The 15456-nt window shown below is 38.1% G+C and overlaps 1 protein-coding gene across 1 annotated transcript in view; it reads left to right on the forward strand.

The window, feature by feature from the left end:
- The window catches only part of LOC108895314 (cGMP-dependent protein kinase 2-like), a 66064-nt gene that overhangs the window by 9728 nt on the left and 40880 nt on the right, over nucleotides 1-15456 (forward strand). The window contains 1 exon segment of the mRNA XM_018694054.2: nucleotides 744-1134. Coding sequence (XP_018549570.2) covers nucleotides 744-1134 — 391 coding nt within the window.

The following is a 15456-nucleotide window of genomic DNA, read 5'->3' on the forward strand; positions in this document are numbered from 1 at the left end:
GGTCTGAGACAGGTATACACCAAACGATGATCTCCAAACACCGGTAACCGGAAGTGACGGAATACGCTTACCGCAGTACGTCAGCACGTCAGAGGAGGAAAACAATGTACTACTACTATGTACTTTACAATCTGGTTTCCTGGCCTTCATCAGGTTAAGGTTAGGCCAGTTAGGGTTTACTCTCCCTTGTTTATTTTGATATGCTCTATTTTTCTCATTTTTGTAATGGTGTGTTATTTTGGCGAGGTCCCCCTGAAAAAAAGAGATTTACTCTCAAGGGACTTAAATATGGGTAAACATTATCAAACAATAACATTATTAACATCAAATCAATTGTGTTATCAAATCATTGACGAAAAAAAAGATGTGCTGCTGTGGTTTAGTTAAATTTGGGCTCAGAAACAACTTAGGAAACAGTCATGTTGTAGCCAAATAAAACCACTGTGGACTCTTGTTAGTAAATTGGAAATAATGCCAAAGCACTGAGATGAAGAAGGTACCTGATTTAAGGTGCCTTCAGAAAGCTGTATCACTCTAGGGCTCAGTAGATTCATGACAGCACAGCTTGACATTCACTGCAGGGTCTAATGATAAGTCAAGCATCCATGGGAATGCTAGTCAGACTTTTGGCACACTTTACCATGTGTATCTCTCACCAGATGACACTTATATCCCATAGTGAAGACTGAGTTTGTGTACAGTAAACTGGTTTTGTTAGACTTCCTGAATACACATAAATTTAGTAACTGAGTCAGTTTTATTCACCAGGTTGCGGATTACCCACCTTGAGGCAAAGCTGGCAAAACGGGACCAAGAGTTTCGTGCCCAGGAGATTCAGTTACAGCATCTTCAGAGAGAACTGGAGGCCAAGGTCTCCCAGATCGACAAGCTCCAGGACGCTATTGGCTACAACAATATCCTGGGCTGCTCTCCACCAGCCCTGTGCCACCACAGCCACCGCTGTTTCAGTGTCATCAACCAGGGTCCCAGTCGCTTCCACAGGGTGGCTGTTGAGGTCCACCGCAGGCTTAAAGCAAAAGAAGGTGTCTCTGCTGAACCCACCTCAGAAAATTTCTTTGGAAGTTTTAGGGCAGAACTCACCTTTATCTCAAAGGCTGTCCACAAAGACTCACAGTAAGTTACAAGGACACTCCACACAACATCTCTGTTTTGAATATAAAATACTCTGTGTAGATTGGAAAAGTACTTTAGCTGTGAAAACTTAATTTCATGGATTACATAAGTGACCACTTTTCACAATGGTGGCATTTCCATGCACAATCATGTCAAACCCATGGTGTGTGCTGCTCTGTGCAGATTATGTGGGCATTAGCCAATACAATATCTTTAATTTTCAAAATGGTTACTGTGTGATTTTAGATAATAATACAATCACAAATTATTGCTTGTACAGAAGTACATTGCATTTGCAAAGAAAATAAAAGGTGGAGACCTTATTTCATAATTATGACTAATGTATGTTATAATTAATGCTTACTACCTCATGGAAAGGTAGAAGAGGTGTTACACTGTATTCTCGAGCAGGTCAGAGTGCCTTCCACCTGAACAGTCTCAGGAACACTGCTTATGCTGTGTGACAGTTGTAGAACATAGCGGTTTTCATTACGCTGACACCTTTCACTGTCTCCAAAGGTGAGGGGCAGAGGTTTTCCAGTGCACCCTCCCTCACTCTCTCTCAATCTGAACATGGGTACATTGAATTTATAATAAGATTAAATCAAACATCCTATCATTGATTACCACTGTCAAACACAAACTCAGTGACAGTTGTAGCATTGCAGCAGTTCAGTAAAATAGCCGTCATATACAACCAACACAGGCAGTGTGTCCCAGACGTTAGATGACTACCTCTGACATACTATTTGGTTTTTTTTATATCTAATTTTAATCTAATACAAAACTCTCCAACAACATGCAGGGTACTACTGCTTTATTTCACACAAATCAGCAATCATAAGAAGATACTTTTCACATAATTATAAGATAGCAGTCTTGTGAATGATATTGTGTCATACTTACAGGATTAGGCCTGAGCAGGTGCTACTGCACAGGACTGCTTGCACTGTTTAACCTGGCAGCAAAAGTGCACTGAATACTTATTCATTCATGTTGTTACTTATGACTGTTGGAACCAGACAGGTTGGTTTGAGTATTTCTGAAACTGCTGGTGTCTTGGAATTTCTATTCTGTCAGCCAACAACAGAAATCTGAGGCTGCAGTGGAAACAGGCTCACTAAAACTGGACAGTCGAAGACTTCTGATTTCTTGATTTCTTTGGGTCCTTAATGCCAATCAATCATGGTTTGAATGCTACAGCCTATCTGAGTATTGTTGTTGACCATGTTCATCCCTTTATGGCCACAGTTTACCATTTTCAAACGGCTACTTCCAGCAGAATAATGCTCCATGTCAGAAAGCTGAAGTCTTAAACTGATTTCATGAACACAATGAGTTCAGTGAACTTCAATGACTTCCTCGGTCACCAGATCTGAATCCAGTAGAGCACCTTTGGGATGTGGTAGAACAGAAGATTAGCAGCATGAATATGTAGCTGACAAATCTGCAGAAATGATGTGATGCAGTCATACCAACATGGAGCAGAATCTCAGAGGAAAGTTCCCAACATTTTGTTTAATCTATGCTGTGAAGACCTAAGGCTGTTAAAGTCAGTGTATGACACACAACTGAATGCAAGTAAGTTTTATCATGTATGACAAAAAAGTTTATGTGTGTATGTGTGCAGAAAGTATCAGTGCACCTAGAGGTGTATAATTAGTAAAACTGACTGGTATAATGATCCTGACCCCAGTATGAGAACATCACAGAAACACATTGTTATAGAAATTTCCCGGTCTGCCTGTAGAGAGTCAAAGAACAAGACTGGCAAGGTAGCATGCACCAAAATTTAAACCAAAGTTTAATCTCTATAGAGAGGAAGCAACACACAGAACCACATGGCAGTAAGCAGTTCAGAGGTGTGCCCCCTGACCAAACATTTCACCTCCCTTTTATACTTTGTGGTATGCCTCTGGCCCTTTGATTGAACTGCCAGAGAACATTTCTCTAAAATTGGGTAAACACTTGGGGTACAATAAAGGCAGTGACCTATCTCAGGAATTTACAACTGGGTGTAATCTCCTGTGCTGATGAAGATACCATTTGCCATCTTCCTCTTCAGGAAGGTATTTACGGTGGGAATATGACAGTAGGTTCATCAGGTCATCCTTGATGAGTAAAACAGTACAACTAAAGCTACACACTAATTACATCAAGTATATAAGATGAATTCATTGTTATACAAAGCATGCAAAATGCCACCACAACATCATAACACATCATAGAAACTTCAAATTCAAATTAAAAAGATTCTGACAAAGTATTGTATTTTCGTGTGGGGTTGAGAGATATCCCAGATACTGTGTGATACAGGCAGCTTCCCACCTGTTCAATGCTGGTTGAGAGGAGGTTCATGAAAGAGGGCTGACCCACACAGACAGACTCCCAACCCAGTCTTAACCTGTATGATGGTGGTAGTTGGAATGGGGCATAATGAATAAAGCCATCCTCACAGCTGTCATTAGCCAGTCAGCATTAAACAGGAAATTTTGGTGCAAAACCACTTTTGAGACTATAGAAAATATCAATTACTTGTAATATAAGTAACAGCTTATGTGTTGCATAAATAGAAATCTACAAGTTCTCCGGTTTCTCAAAATCCTGTCCTGTTGTTATTTAAATACTTTGATCAACTGTGAGCACCAACAGATCATTGGCAAGAGGATGTGAGAGCTCTGACAAGCTTTTGTAATTCCAACCAGATTTGAAAGGCTATATTAGCATGGCAGGACAATAGAAATACATGGAAGGAAACAAAAGACCACAGGATCTAAATGTTGGGTCTGGGTCATTATGGGCTTCATTTACACAACCTATGCTGCCTCCCTTGCCCACTACTCTCAGACCCATTCAGGATGTTCCTTTTCACTGAATACACTATCACATCATCTGTGTGATGTGGTAATCAGGGATTCAGACACAAAATTGCAAGAGTGTACTGTTACAGCATCCATGTCTGATAAAACCATAACAGTATTTATACAGTGCTGATAGAATCACATTTGTTCAAAATAATACAAACTATAGCACCCTCCCCTATGCATTCAAATTTAGCTACCACGAGGTTGGCAGCTGGGTTATGGCTTGAACATGTAGTGGACAAACATGAGAATGGTTAGGCAGGGGCAGTGCCAATGGTATTGTCACTAATGACAAAATATACAAGAACATGCCAGCTTTTGAACAAATCAAACAAAACTTGGCATAACTCACTCTTTATTTTTTCCTCACACATGCATTATTGCATCAGTGCTTTTCTAATCACAGCAATAACTGTTTAAAACACTTGGTGATGGTGCAGTGTGAGATAATTCAATATTAAGATTTTCCTTAGCTCTCTGTTTTAGCATTGCACCTATGTAGTTGGGAGATTTACCATCAAAACCCGAACAGGTGGACAAAGTTAGTTACTCAGTTCTAGAGAATTATTGCCTGATCATGTATGATTTACATGCAAACTCAGTGCTGACCAACCATGTAGCATAATTATTTTAGTTACATGAGAAGTATCTCAGTCCTAATTCAGTTAAATGTTTTGTGATTGAATAACACATTAATATTTTGTACAGATAATAGACACAATTACATGGACTTTATTAGAAAAAACATTTTAACTCTGAAGTGCATAGCCCACCTCATTCAACTTTTTGAGTGTATAATTTGCTCATACAAGAGAAAGGACTTTAAGGTTCACTGTAAATAAGTTATGTTAAGTTATTAAGTTATGTTAACTTATTTCTTCACTTGTCATGACAAGCTTTTAATATTGAACTCAAGTTTATAATAATAATAATGAGTTTTATATGGGTTATCAAAGTTCGTTTGACTCATGCTTATAAGTTATGGGCTGAAGAAGAGGGAAACGGAAAAGGGAGGAGGTGAGGGGGTTGATGTCAAGGAAATACAGAGGAGTTGCTGCCATTTTCGAATAAGACAGAGCCATTTCTATAAAACGGTAGTAATATTGAAGCGTAGTCCTAAACAGCTGTCCGTGGAGGATAAGGTCATAGTATTCAACAACAGCTAAAACATGTATATGATAACGAGCAACAGACTACTTCAAGGTTCAGAGGGACGCACCAGAAAACAACTACAACTTGAGGCAGACTGAATTAAAAAACTAACAGCAGTTGATGAATGTTCCCGCTGGCAAGGAGAGGGAGATGGTGAGTCCATATTATCTTCTTATTTGTACTTTTGAATTTCTTTTGTGAAAACATAATAATATAACAGCTGTCTTGGTAGTGAAAAGGAACAATTCAGAACAGTGACTGTGTTCTGCAAACTCTGTGCTATTACCACGTTCTTGTCCTTGCTAATTCATTATATTTACTAAAGTCTCATGATAAAATAGTTTAGTGTTAATATATTGCTAAGATCTGGATATTTTAGTTTAGCTCTTTAGGTGCGTAGTTTGAATAGGAATGCTTGAAACATTTCTGGAGCGGAATAAATATTGTTAGCCTTCAAACAAAATGTTCGCCCGCTAGCTTCTAAATTAGCCAATGCTAGCTAGCAAACGCACATGAGCTGCACAGATTCAAGGCTAATATATTCCGGACAAGAGTGGGCTTGCATGCATGCTTATTTGGGTACCATGCAAGTTGTTGCTTCCGTTTTAAACTGTCTTTGTAGTATTTTTAGTATCTCAACGACTAGTGCAGAAAGTAGTGTGGGCGTGGGGGGTGGGGATACTTTTACTTCTAGGTGAACAGTGAACGGTGATGATCTGCTGAGTGTTCGAGTATTTTTATTTGTGATTTAGACAACAACGTTTCAGTCCACTCCTATTTCTAGCATGGCTCCCTCCCTCAAATGCTCTACTTTGCTCAACTGCTGTGCTTTTTCTCTCTTTCCACCTCTGCCCCTAAACCATAGCCTCCCACTTTCTATCTGGCATCGAAAAAAAAATTCTGAGTTGACTATAGTTTTAGATGTAACTAGTTCTGCCTTTGTATTAATAGAGGATTAGTCTACACTTATTTCCTCTGAGGCCTTATAGTGCATGTGTGAAGAATCCATTCATTCATTCCTTTTTTCTGTTAAATGAATGGAATGTTATAGATTAATTATAATATAAATAATATATGTTTAACACAATTTTTTACCCCTGCATGAGTTGTTACTGTGGTGTTTTTGACAATTATAATGTTTATTTCAACCTCTGGCACTATTCCTTATGGGAATGCAAGAAACTTTTTGCAAAACTATTTTAGTTTAATCTGAAGGATATTGAAATAATTATTTGCACTATAAATGTCAATAAATGGCTAAATCTGTCATAGTTTTTCTAAAGCCCAAGGTGAGAGGCCAAAGAGATTCAGTTCACTATCTCAATAAAATAATATTACAGGAAATAAGTTGGAATCTAAAACAAGAAAATGTTTGTCTTTCATATTACAATCCTAACTGTGTGACAGGTTTTTGCTGTGTGACAATTTTGTGACTGCCACACAACAAAACTTAAAATGTGTATAAGATAGAATATGCACATAGGTTTAAGTAAATTTGAGTCACCTAGATTTTGAAGAGACCATGTAATTCATTTTTGTTTTTTTCTCTTTACAGATTTCTTCAAGCATGTCCTTTTCATGAAGTGGAAATGTAAGTTTTGTGAATTCAATGGAAGAATACTACAACATTACAAAGAACGTCATGGGCATTATCGAAGGTGTTCAGGCCTGATTTGTATTCACAAGCACCCAAGCAGAACTTAAAAATCATTTGAAAGAACATATAAATGAAGCCTATAAAATTGTAAACAAATTATCCTGTGACTTATGTAGATTCTCTGTGGCAGTGACATTAACAAATACTTTGCTAATCTGAGGAGTCATTTGAAAAACAGAAGTTGTTAAATGTTCCTTTACAGGTTGCTTTTTCAAGTCTAGTGTGCCATCAACATTTACTGCTCATAGAAGTCGCAATCATAAGTTTTCCACATTAGAAAATTTCAGACCAGAACTTTTGGCAAGGCACATGCAAAAACAACACTTTCAGTGCCTGTAACAGAAGAGAATTTTGTTTCAGACACTGAAGATACACTTGCAATTTGATTCTGTACCTGAGGCTGAGCCTGAATTTGAAAATGGAAAGGCCATTCAAAATCAGTTGGGATCTGTGTTTCCTTGCATGCAAACACTTTTACATGTATCAGATTCAGCAATACAGGGAAATAATTACTGAGTTAATGGAGAGTTTGCTCATCAAATACAATATATGACAGTCACTGATAAAGTTTTGAAAGATCATAATTGCATAGCTGATGCCTCTGTTGTAGCTTTATTAACTGATGAAATACAAACACTGAACCCACTCAGATTGCTCTCAAGGAAAGGGCCTTTTGGCACAGTAGTATGCATAGAGTACACAAGACAGTCATTTTATTGGAGGAACTCCACTGTTATTGAACCTGTTGAATATGTGTTAAATGCACAAGAAAGAAGCATATTTTTGTTTATGTTCCTATTTTAGATTTGCTGAGTAAACTGTTAGGGAGAAGTGAGATACTTCAGACACTAACGAGATCCAGTCAACATGACGGTCATAACAGTTAATTTCTAGATGGAGAATACTTTAAAGAAAACATACTTTTCTCTGAAGAACTAAGCATAGCTCTTGGACTATATATTGATGATTTTGAACTTTGTAATCCATTAGGTACTTCCAAAAAGAAACACAAAGTTTGTGGTATATATTGGGTAATACCCATAAGACTTTGATCAACATCATCATCAGTTTATCTAGCTGTGTTGTGCAAAACTGTACACATAAAAGAATATGGTTATAGCAAGGTCCTAGAGTCTCTGATTAGGGATCTTGAGCTCCTTGAGAGAGGGTGTGTTTGTTCAGAGTCTTGGCTCTAATGTTAAAAGGACAGTTTTTGTATGTGTCTGGGTACACATTCACTCGCTGGATTCCAAGAGTCTTTCAATGTTGACAAGTAAAAATTGAGTTTTTACTTGGAGAATATTGAATTGTTTGATGAAGCAATTAATGTGCTTAAGGAAACTGATGTGTCTTGTGTTGATGGTGTGAAGAAAGACTGTCCTTTGAACAGACTGTCCCACTTTCATGCTGCAAAAGGATTTCCACCTGATTTTCTACATGATGTATTAGAAGGAATTGTACCTGTGGAACTCTGCATATGCCTCTCAGATCTGATTTTATCTAGCTCCTCCTTCACAACAGAAACCCTGTGCTACTTGCAAGCCAAAATCTCTGACCACTGACCGTTGCTTTTAGAAGTTTTTCCTTGTTCTAAATTGCGTCCTAAACATCATTATCTTGAACATTATCCTGAGCTAATCCAAAAATGTGGTCCCCTAATTGAATTTTGGACAGTAAGATTTGAGGCCAAACATTCTTTTTTTGAAAAGGTGGTTGCTGGGTATTCAGCTTGAAATTCAAGATGGGCAGTTACCGTCAGAGGCTGATGGCAGCTGGATGCCTGGAAGTTCTTGTAAATATAAGAAAGAGGGGACAGACAAGCAGCAAGGCAGTGAAGAAGTCAAAGAAGGGAGAGGTTCATTACTTGCCAGATCCACCTGATGGACAAAGTGCAAATAAATCAGCGGAAAATTGGACGACTATGCTCTTAGAGGTGCAGAAAAGTAATCCAGACTTGCAGCTCATGGAAGAACTGATGACTGCAACATTCTCTCAGCAAAGAAAGGAAATCATTGGTGATGAGCCATTCATTTCCGTAGTCCTGGACAGATGGCCTGCATTCTTTAATGAGAGACAGGTAACCAGTGCCAACTAAAACTTTAAGCAATTTAGAGAACACTTCAATTCAATTCAATTCAATTTTATTTATATAGCGCCAAATCACAACAAAAGTCATCTCAAGGCACTTTTCATATAGAGCAGGTCTAGACCATGCTCTTTAAAATAGGTATTTACAAAGACAGACCCAACAAATCCCACCATGAGCAAGCACTAGGCAACAGTGGCAAGGAAAAACCTCCTTTTAAGAGGCAGAAACCTCAAGCAGAACCGGACTCAGGGTAGGCAGCCATCTGCCTCGACCGGTTGGGTTAAGAAGGAGAGAGGGGGGGGAGAGGGGGGAGAGGGGGTAGAGAATAGCGAGAGAAGAACATAGCATAACACGGGTTCCATATAAAATGTAAGGTGATGCCAATAATACAGTAGTAGTAATGATTATTAAAGTATTAACTGCTAACATAGCAATACAACTAATAGCAGTATAAGTCATTTCTAATTATAGCAGCAGGTGTTGAGTGGAGTTGTAGGAGTAGCAGGAGACTTGTCATCACAGGTCAGGCTCTACAGCTCCAGAGGCAGAAATACCTGCAGAAAGTGACAGAAGAGGCGAGAGAGACAGAAGACGACTACACTGCACGACTACAGCAGACAGGGAAGATATCAAGTTAGTAACATGTATTTATGGGATATGGATCCATACTGTGGAGAGAGAGAGAGAGAGCAGCTCAGTGCATTATGGGAGATCTCCTGGCAGTCTAGGCCTATAGCAGCATAACTAAGAGATGGTTCATACCTGAGCCAACCCTAACTATAACCTTTATTAAAAAGGAAAGTTTTAAGCCTACTCTTAAAGGTACAAAGGGTGTCTACCTCCTGGACCGAAACTGGGAGAAGGTTCCACAGTAGAGGAGCCTGATAACTGAAGGCTCTGCCTCCCATTCGACTCTTGGAAACTCTGGGAACTACCAGTAAACCGGCATTTTGGGAGCACAGTGTCCTAGCGGGATTGTAGGGGACTATGAGATTTTTGAGGTATGATGGAGCCGGACCACTGAGGGCTTTGTACGTGAGGAGGAGGATTTTGAATTCTATTCTGGATTTGACTGGGAGCCAATGTAGAGAGGCTAGCACAGGAGAAATATGGTCTCCTTTTCCTAGTTCCTGTCAGTAATTGTACTGCAGCATTTTGGATCAGCTGCAGAGTCTTTAGAGACTTGCTGGGGCAGTCTGGAAATAGTGAATTACAGTAGTCCAGCCCAGAAGTAACAAATGCATGGACTAGTTTTTCTGCATCCTTTTGAGACAGAAAATGTCTAATTTTGGCGATATTACGCAGGTAAAATAAGGCAGTCCTAGAAGTTTGTTTTATGTGTGAGTTAAAGGACATATCCTGATCAAAGATGACTCCCAGATTTATTACAGTGGAGCTGGAAGCCAGGGCAATGCCGTCTAATGTAACTACATCATTAGAAAATGTATTTCTAACATGTTCAGGACTGATTACAATGACTTCAGTTTTATCTGAGTTCAGTAGTAAAAAATTGCTTGACATCCAAGTTTTAATGTCTCTAATACAAGCCTGGAGTTTGGCTAGCTGATTGGCTTCGTTAGGCTTCGTTGACAGATAAAACTATGTATCATCTGCATAAAAATGGAAATTTATGGACTGTTTCCTGATAATATTGGCCAAGGGAAGCATATACAAGGTAAAGAGAATTGGACCAAGCACTGACCGTTGTGGAACTCCATGTCTAACTTTTGTGTACATGGAGGAATTGTTGTTAACATGTACAAACTGAAGCCTATCAGATAGACAGGACTTAAACCAGTTTAGTGCAGTCCTTTAATGCTAATATAGTGCTCCAGTCTCTGAAAAAAGGATGTGATGGTCAATTGTATCAAAAGTAGCACTGAGATCTAACAAGACAAGGACAGAAACAAGTCTGTTGTCTGATGCAACTAGGAGGTCGTTAATAACTTTTACAAGTGCTGTCTCTGTGCTGTGATACAACATAAATCCTGGCTGAAAATCCTCAAATAAACTATTATCCTGTAGAAAGTCGCACAACTGTTTTGCAACTGCTTTCTCTAGGATTTTGGAAAGAAAGGGGAAGTTAGATATAGGTCTGGATCTAGAGGTTTGATTATGGTTACTTTTTACAACTGTGGCACATAATCTGTCACCAAGGACAGATTTAACATATCTAATATAGAGCTGCAAATTAAGGGCAGAGCTTCCTTAAGCAGCCTAGTTGGGATGGCGTCTAAGAGACAGGTTGAAGGTGTAGATGCTGAAATAATTGATGTGAGCTGGGGGAGGTCAATGGAAGGAAAAGAGTCAGGTTAGGTTTTGCAGGTGAGTCTATGGATCCTGTGTTTTGACAGAAATCAGTGCTGGTTGAGGACAGGATGTGATTAATTTTATGGTATTTTAATGGTAGAAATTTTATCATGAAAAAAGTTCATAAAATCATTGCTGCTGAGGGTTATAGGGATGCATGGATCTATAGACCTGGCTACAGTGCTGAAAAGAAACCTGGGGTTGTTCTTATTATCCTCTATTAATGATGAGTAATAGGCGCCTCCTGTATTACAGAGGGCCTTTTTTATCTTTTGAGACTATCTTGCCAGGCTAAGCAGGATTCTTCCAGTTTGGTGGAACGCCACACTCTTTCGAGCCCACGTGCTATTTGTTTCGGTGTATGGGCTTTGAGAATTGAACCATGGAGCTTGCCTCTTTCTTTTTATTGTTTTCATTTTTAGGGGGGTGATGGAGTCTAGAGTAGTATGCAGTGAGTCTGCAACACTGTCAAGCTGGGAGGGAGTAACTTCTGCTAAATTAAGATGAGGCACTGGACTTAAGTTAGTGGGAATCATTTCCTTGAATTTAGCTACTGTATTATTGGAAATATTTCTAGTCAGGACATTTTTTGCTGATTGTACATAATCCAGCAATATGAATTCAAAAGTAATTAAAAAGTGGTCTGATAGAAGGGGATTCTGTGGGAAGACTATTACATGTTCAATATCAATACCATAGGCTAAAACAAGATCAAGAGTGTGGCTGAGATGGTGAGTGGGTTTATTTACACACTGAGAGAAGCCAATAAGTCTAGTAATGAGGAAAATGCAGAGCTAACGCTGTCATTGTTGGCATCCACATGAATATTGAAGTCATCTACTATAATGACTTTATCTGTTTTAAGTACCAAACTTGACAGGAACTCAGAAAATTCAGATAAGAAATCAGAGTATGGGCCAGGAGGGCAGTACACTATAACAAATAAAATTGGCTTTAGTGTTTTCCACCTTGGGTGGGACAAACTAAGAACAAGGCTTTCAAATGAATTATAATTTAGTTTAGGTTTAGTGTTGATTAGTAGACTGGAATTGAAAATGCCTGTGACTCCACCTCCACGGCCGGTGTCTCGGGGAATGTGAGTATTAATATATCTGATATCAAATCATTAACTAGTACAGCTTTGGATGAGAGAGATCTGATATTGAGTAATCCACATTTAATTACTTTATTTTGCTGAAAATTTGAGGTGGCTGTGCTGATTTTTATTAGATTATTGTGACTAACTCCTCTTTTGTTGACCTTCGATTTAGTTGATTTAAATGGTCGGGCGGCAGGCACAGTCTCTATGGGGTAATGGGGGGGTGAATGCTCTTAAGGAGGAACAGAGAAGCGTATAAGGCTACAACTCTGTCTCACAGCACACTTATGTGCCGCGGCACACTGGTTGGGAAACACTGCCTTAACGGGTGTTCCGCTGAGCGGGGAGTAACGTGAACTGGGTGGTGGAAGGCAGTGGGCTTCTGCTTATGACTACACCTGTCCTTAGAACAAGGAAATCCTTTATTTGCTTACTTTAAGCATAAATGTTATCAAATATTCTCATTCACCACTCTCTTTTTATCCCCTCTCTCATTACCCAGTATCTGTGATCTTTATGTCCTTCAGATAAAGGTAGAGTTCACTAGAATAGTCACAACAGATCTGATGCAGTCATTCCTGGATGCATTAGATGCTTTGGTGCCAAGTCTCTTAGAGCTGTACAAACCAGCAGTTTAAACAAGCAGGAGGCTATCCCTTAGCAGTGTTCTGCAATGTCTTTTATAAGGAGGTAAGTATAGAAATAAACTAATCAGTGTGTACTAAAATAAGTATTTCTTAAGGTTTAGGTTCAAGTATTGCATTGACTCACTTTTGTCTCTAATTGTATGTAAGGACACAAACCAGAACTGAAGAGCTGCTGCCCTAATTGGTCTTCCGTGTTTCTTTTCAGAGGATACTTCTTGGATAATCAAGAGGTGTGATGTGAGGAAATATATTTACACACTGTTAAGATACTTATGATACTGGATTCACTGATGTTCATTTTAAATCTGACAAAAGTAAATGTTTTCCATGTCCATTTGTGTAAGCCAAATCAGAGAACTTTTATTTTCATTGAAAGCTTAAAATATCTTTCTTATCAGTTATAAAATTTGAAATTACCAGTAAGTTGTTTGTCAGGGTCTTTATGCTAATGCAGTGAGATGACCAATTTGAACTATTTCCAAAGTCATTACCTTGACCACAATTGTATAGTATGTTATTTATTACAATTTCCTAAAATGTAAATCAGGATTAAATTTGTCCATTTCTTTTAGGTTCACGGTGAAACCCTGGATGTCATCATGAAGGGAATGCATGTTGGACTACTGACTGGACATGAAGGTGTCCCGCATGATGCTTTTCCACTTCATGACATCAGAGATGTACCCACTTGTTTTGCCATTGCTGATGGGCACCATCCACTACCTTAATGTGAAGTACCCTCGTGCTATGAAGTACTCATTTCAAGATAAAACCCCACCAGTGTTCAGCTAGGATACATGGACTTAGAAACAGACTATTGCGGTATCATTTATAGACTGATGACTCCCATGTTTCAAGCCTTAATTGGGAGTAAACTTGCTCTGCAGGTTTGAGCATTGCTTCCCCAGAGGAAATAATGTGTGGACCAATGTTGAAAAACAATGTACTCATTCTGAAAAGATGTTTGAATGGTGGTATTTGTATGAATATCTCAAGCTTTTGGGGGACACCTTAGTTGCTTGACAGTGTTTACATTTCATCTAACAGACCATGTGAAACAAGAAAGAAAAAAAGTAAAAATTACTGTGAAGTCTTTATTTGAAGATGTGTTAATCTACTGCTGAAAAAACAGAAAAACAGTCAGAGGCATGACATAGGGTTGTTATTAAAACAACACTGAATGTTTATCCAAGAGTTACAGTAGCACCTCAAACATTTATTTTGCAATGTTGAGCATTGAGTGTGTGTTAACTACCTTGGGATTGTTCATGACATTCCACACACCAGTAAATGACCAAGTATTGCTAAAACCACCATATAAAGGGGATGATAAGAGTAACTGAAGTTATGAAAAACTAAATTCAACAAAAATGGCTATGTTTTTCATTTGGATTGTGTATTATAAATGCACACATGTTGAACAGATGAGTTGTAAGTTGATTCATTGTGAAGTTTAAAGAAACTGGCAAACTTGACAATTGGTATGAACATAACCAACGTTATCTTAACTTGAAATTGTGAGTTGAAATTGTGTGGAATTGAATGTTTGTTTGACAAGATAAAACAAGTTTTGTTGAATGGATAATGTAACATAGCTCAGAATATCAAGTTTAAACAACGACCACAATGACCATTAGTTAAACAACTTGTATAACTCAACTTGTTGACCTGAAACAAAGTTAGCTTTAAGTTCAGTTTACTTGCATTTTTAAGGCAGTCGGTGAACTTCCGTTTCTCAGTTTAACCAATATAGAATTTATCACAGTGTTGAGGACAAAGTGATGAACCTGCAAAGGTATCTCAGATAAACATAAAAACATCAGAAATACAAATATATACTGTGTTTTCTAATATAAAAATCCAATACAGAGCTGCTAATATTACCCTAAAGACTGATGAGTTAGTTCAACTCAAACTGTTTGAGGACGATTGCCTTGAATCATTTGAGTTTACTAACTCAAACCATTAGAGCACATATGATTTTTTAAATCAAGTATAAGTAACTTAAGTGCTCATAATTTAAGCAACTTGGGTAAATAAAGTTGAGAGTAATCAATTTCTGTAAGTTAGTTGATGTATATGAATTGAGTTATGTTAACTTAAATGTATCATCTTTACTCAAATGCTACCATTCTAGTTTTATTTACTTAGTTTTCTCACATTAAGATTCATCACTACATTCTAGTTGTGACAACTTCAAACTTAGTTGTGGTCACTCAGTTCTTTTCAGGAAACTGATTGCCTTAAATCTTTTAAGTTGTAGTAACACAACACAAATGACCATATCTCAAAAAAACTATTTAGTTGCATGCTGAACACTCACAATTGACAGCATAACATTTCAATGTCATCAAGTTTCCATATTCACAACACTTATCTCCACTTATTACCGTTTCACTTCAGTGAACATAAATATTAATTCTCCACAAATAATCATTAAAACACTTTGGGAAACACTTGTTTTTTGTCACCTTTCACCTTATGATGTTATCAGAAAAAATATC

This window comes from Lates calcarifer, linkage group LG16_LG22 (assembly GCF_001640805.2).
Source record: "Lates calcarifer isolate ASB-BC8 linkage group LG16_LG22, TLL_Latcal_v3, whole genome shotgun sequence".
Lineage (NCBI taxonomy): Eukaryota > Metazoa > Chordata > Actinopteri > Centropomidae > Lates > Lates calcarifer.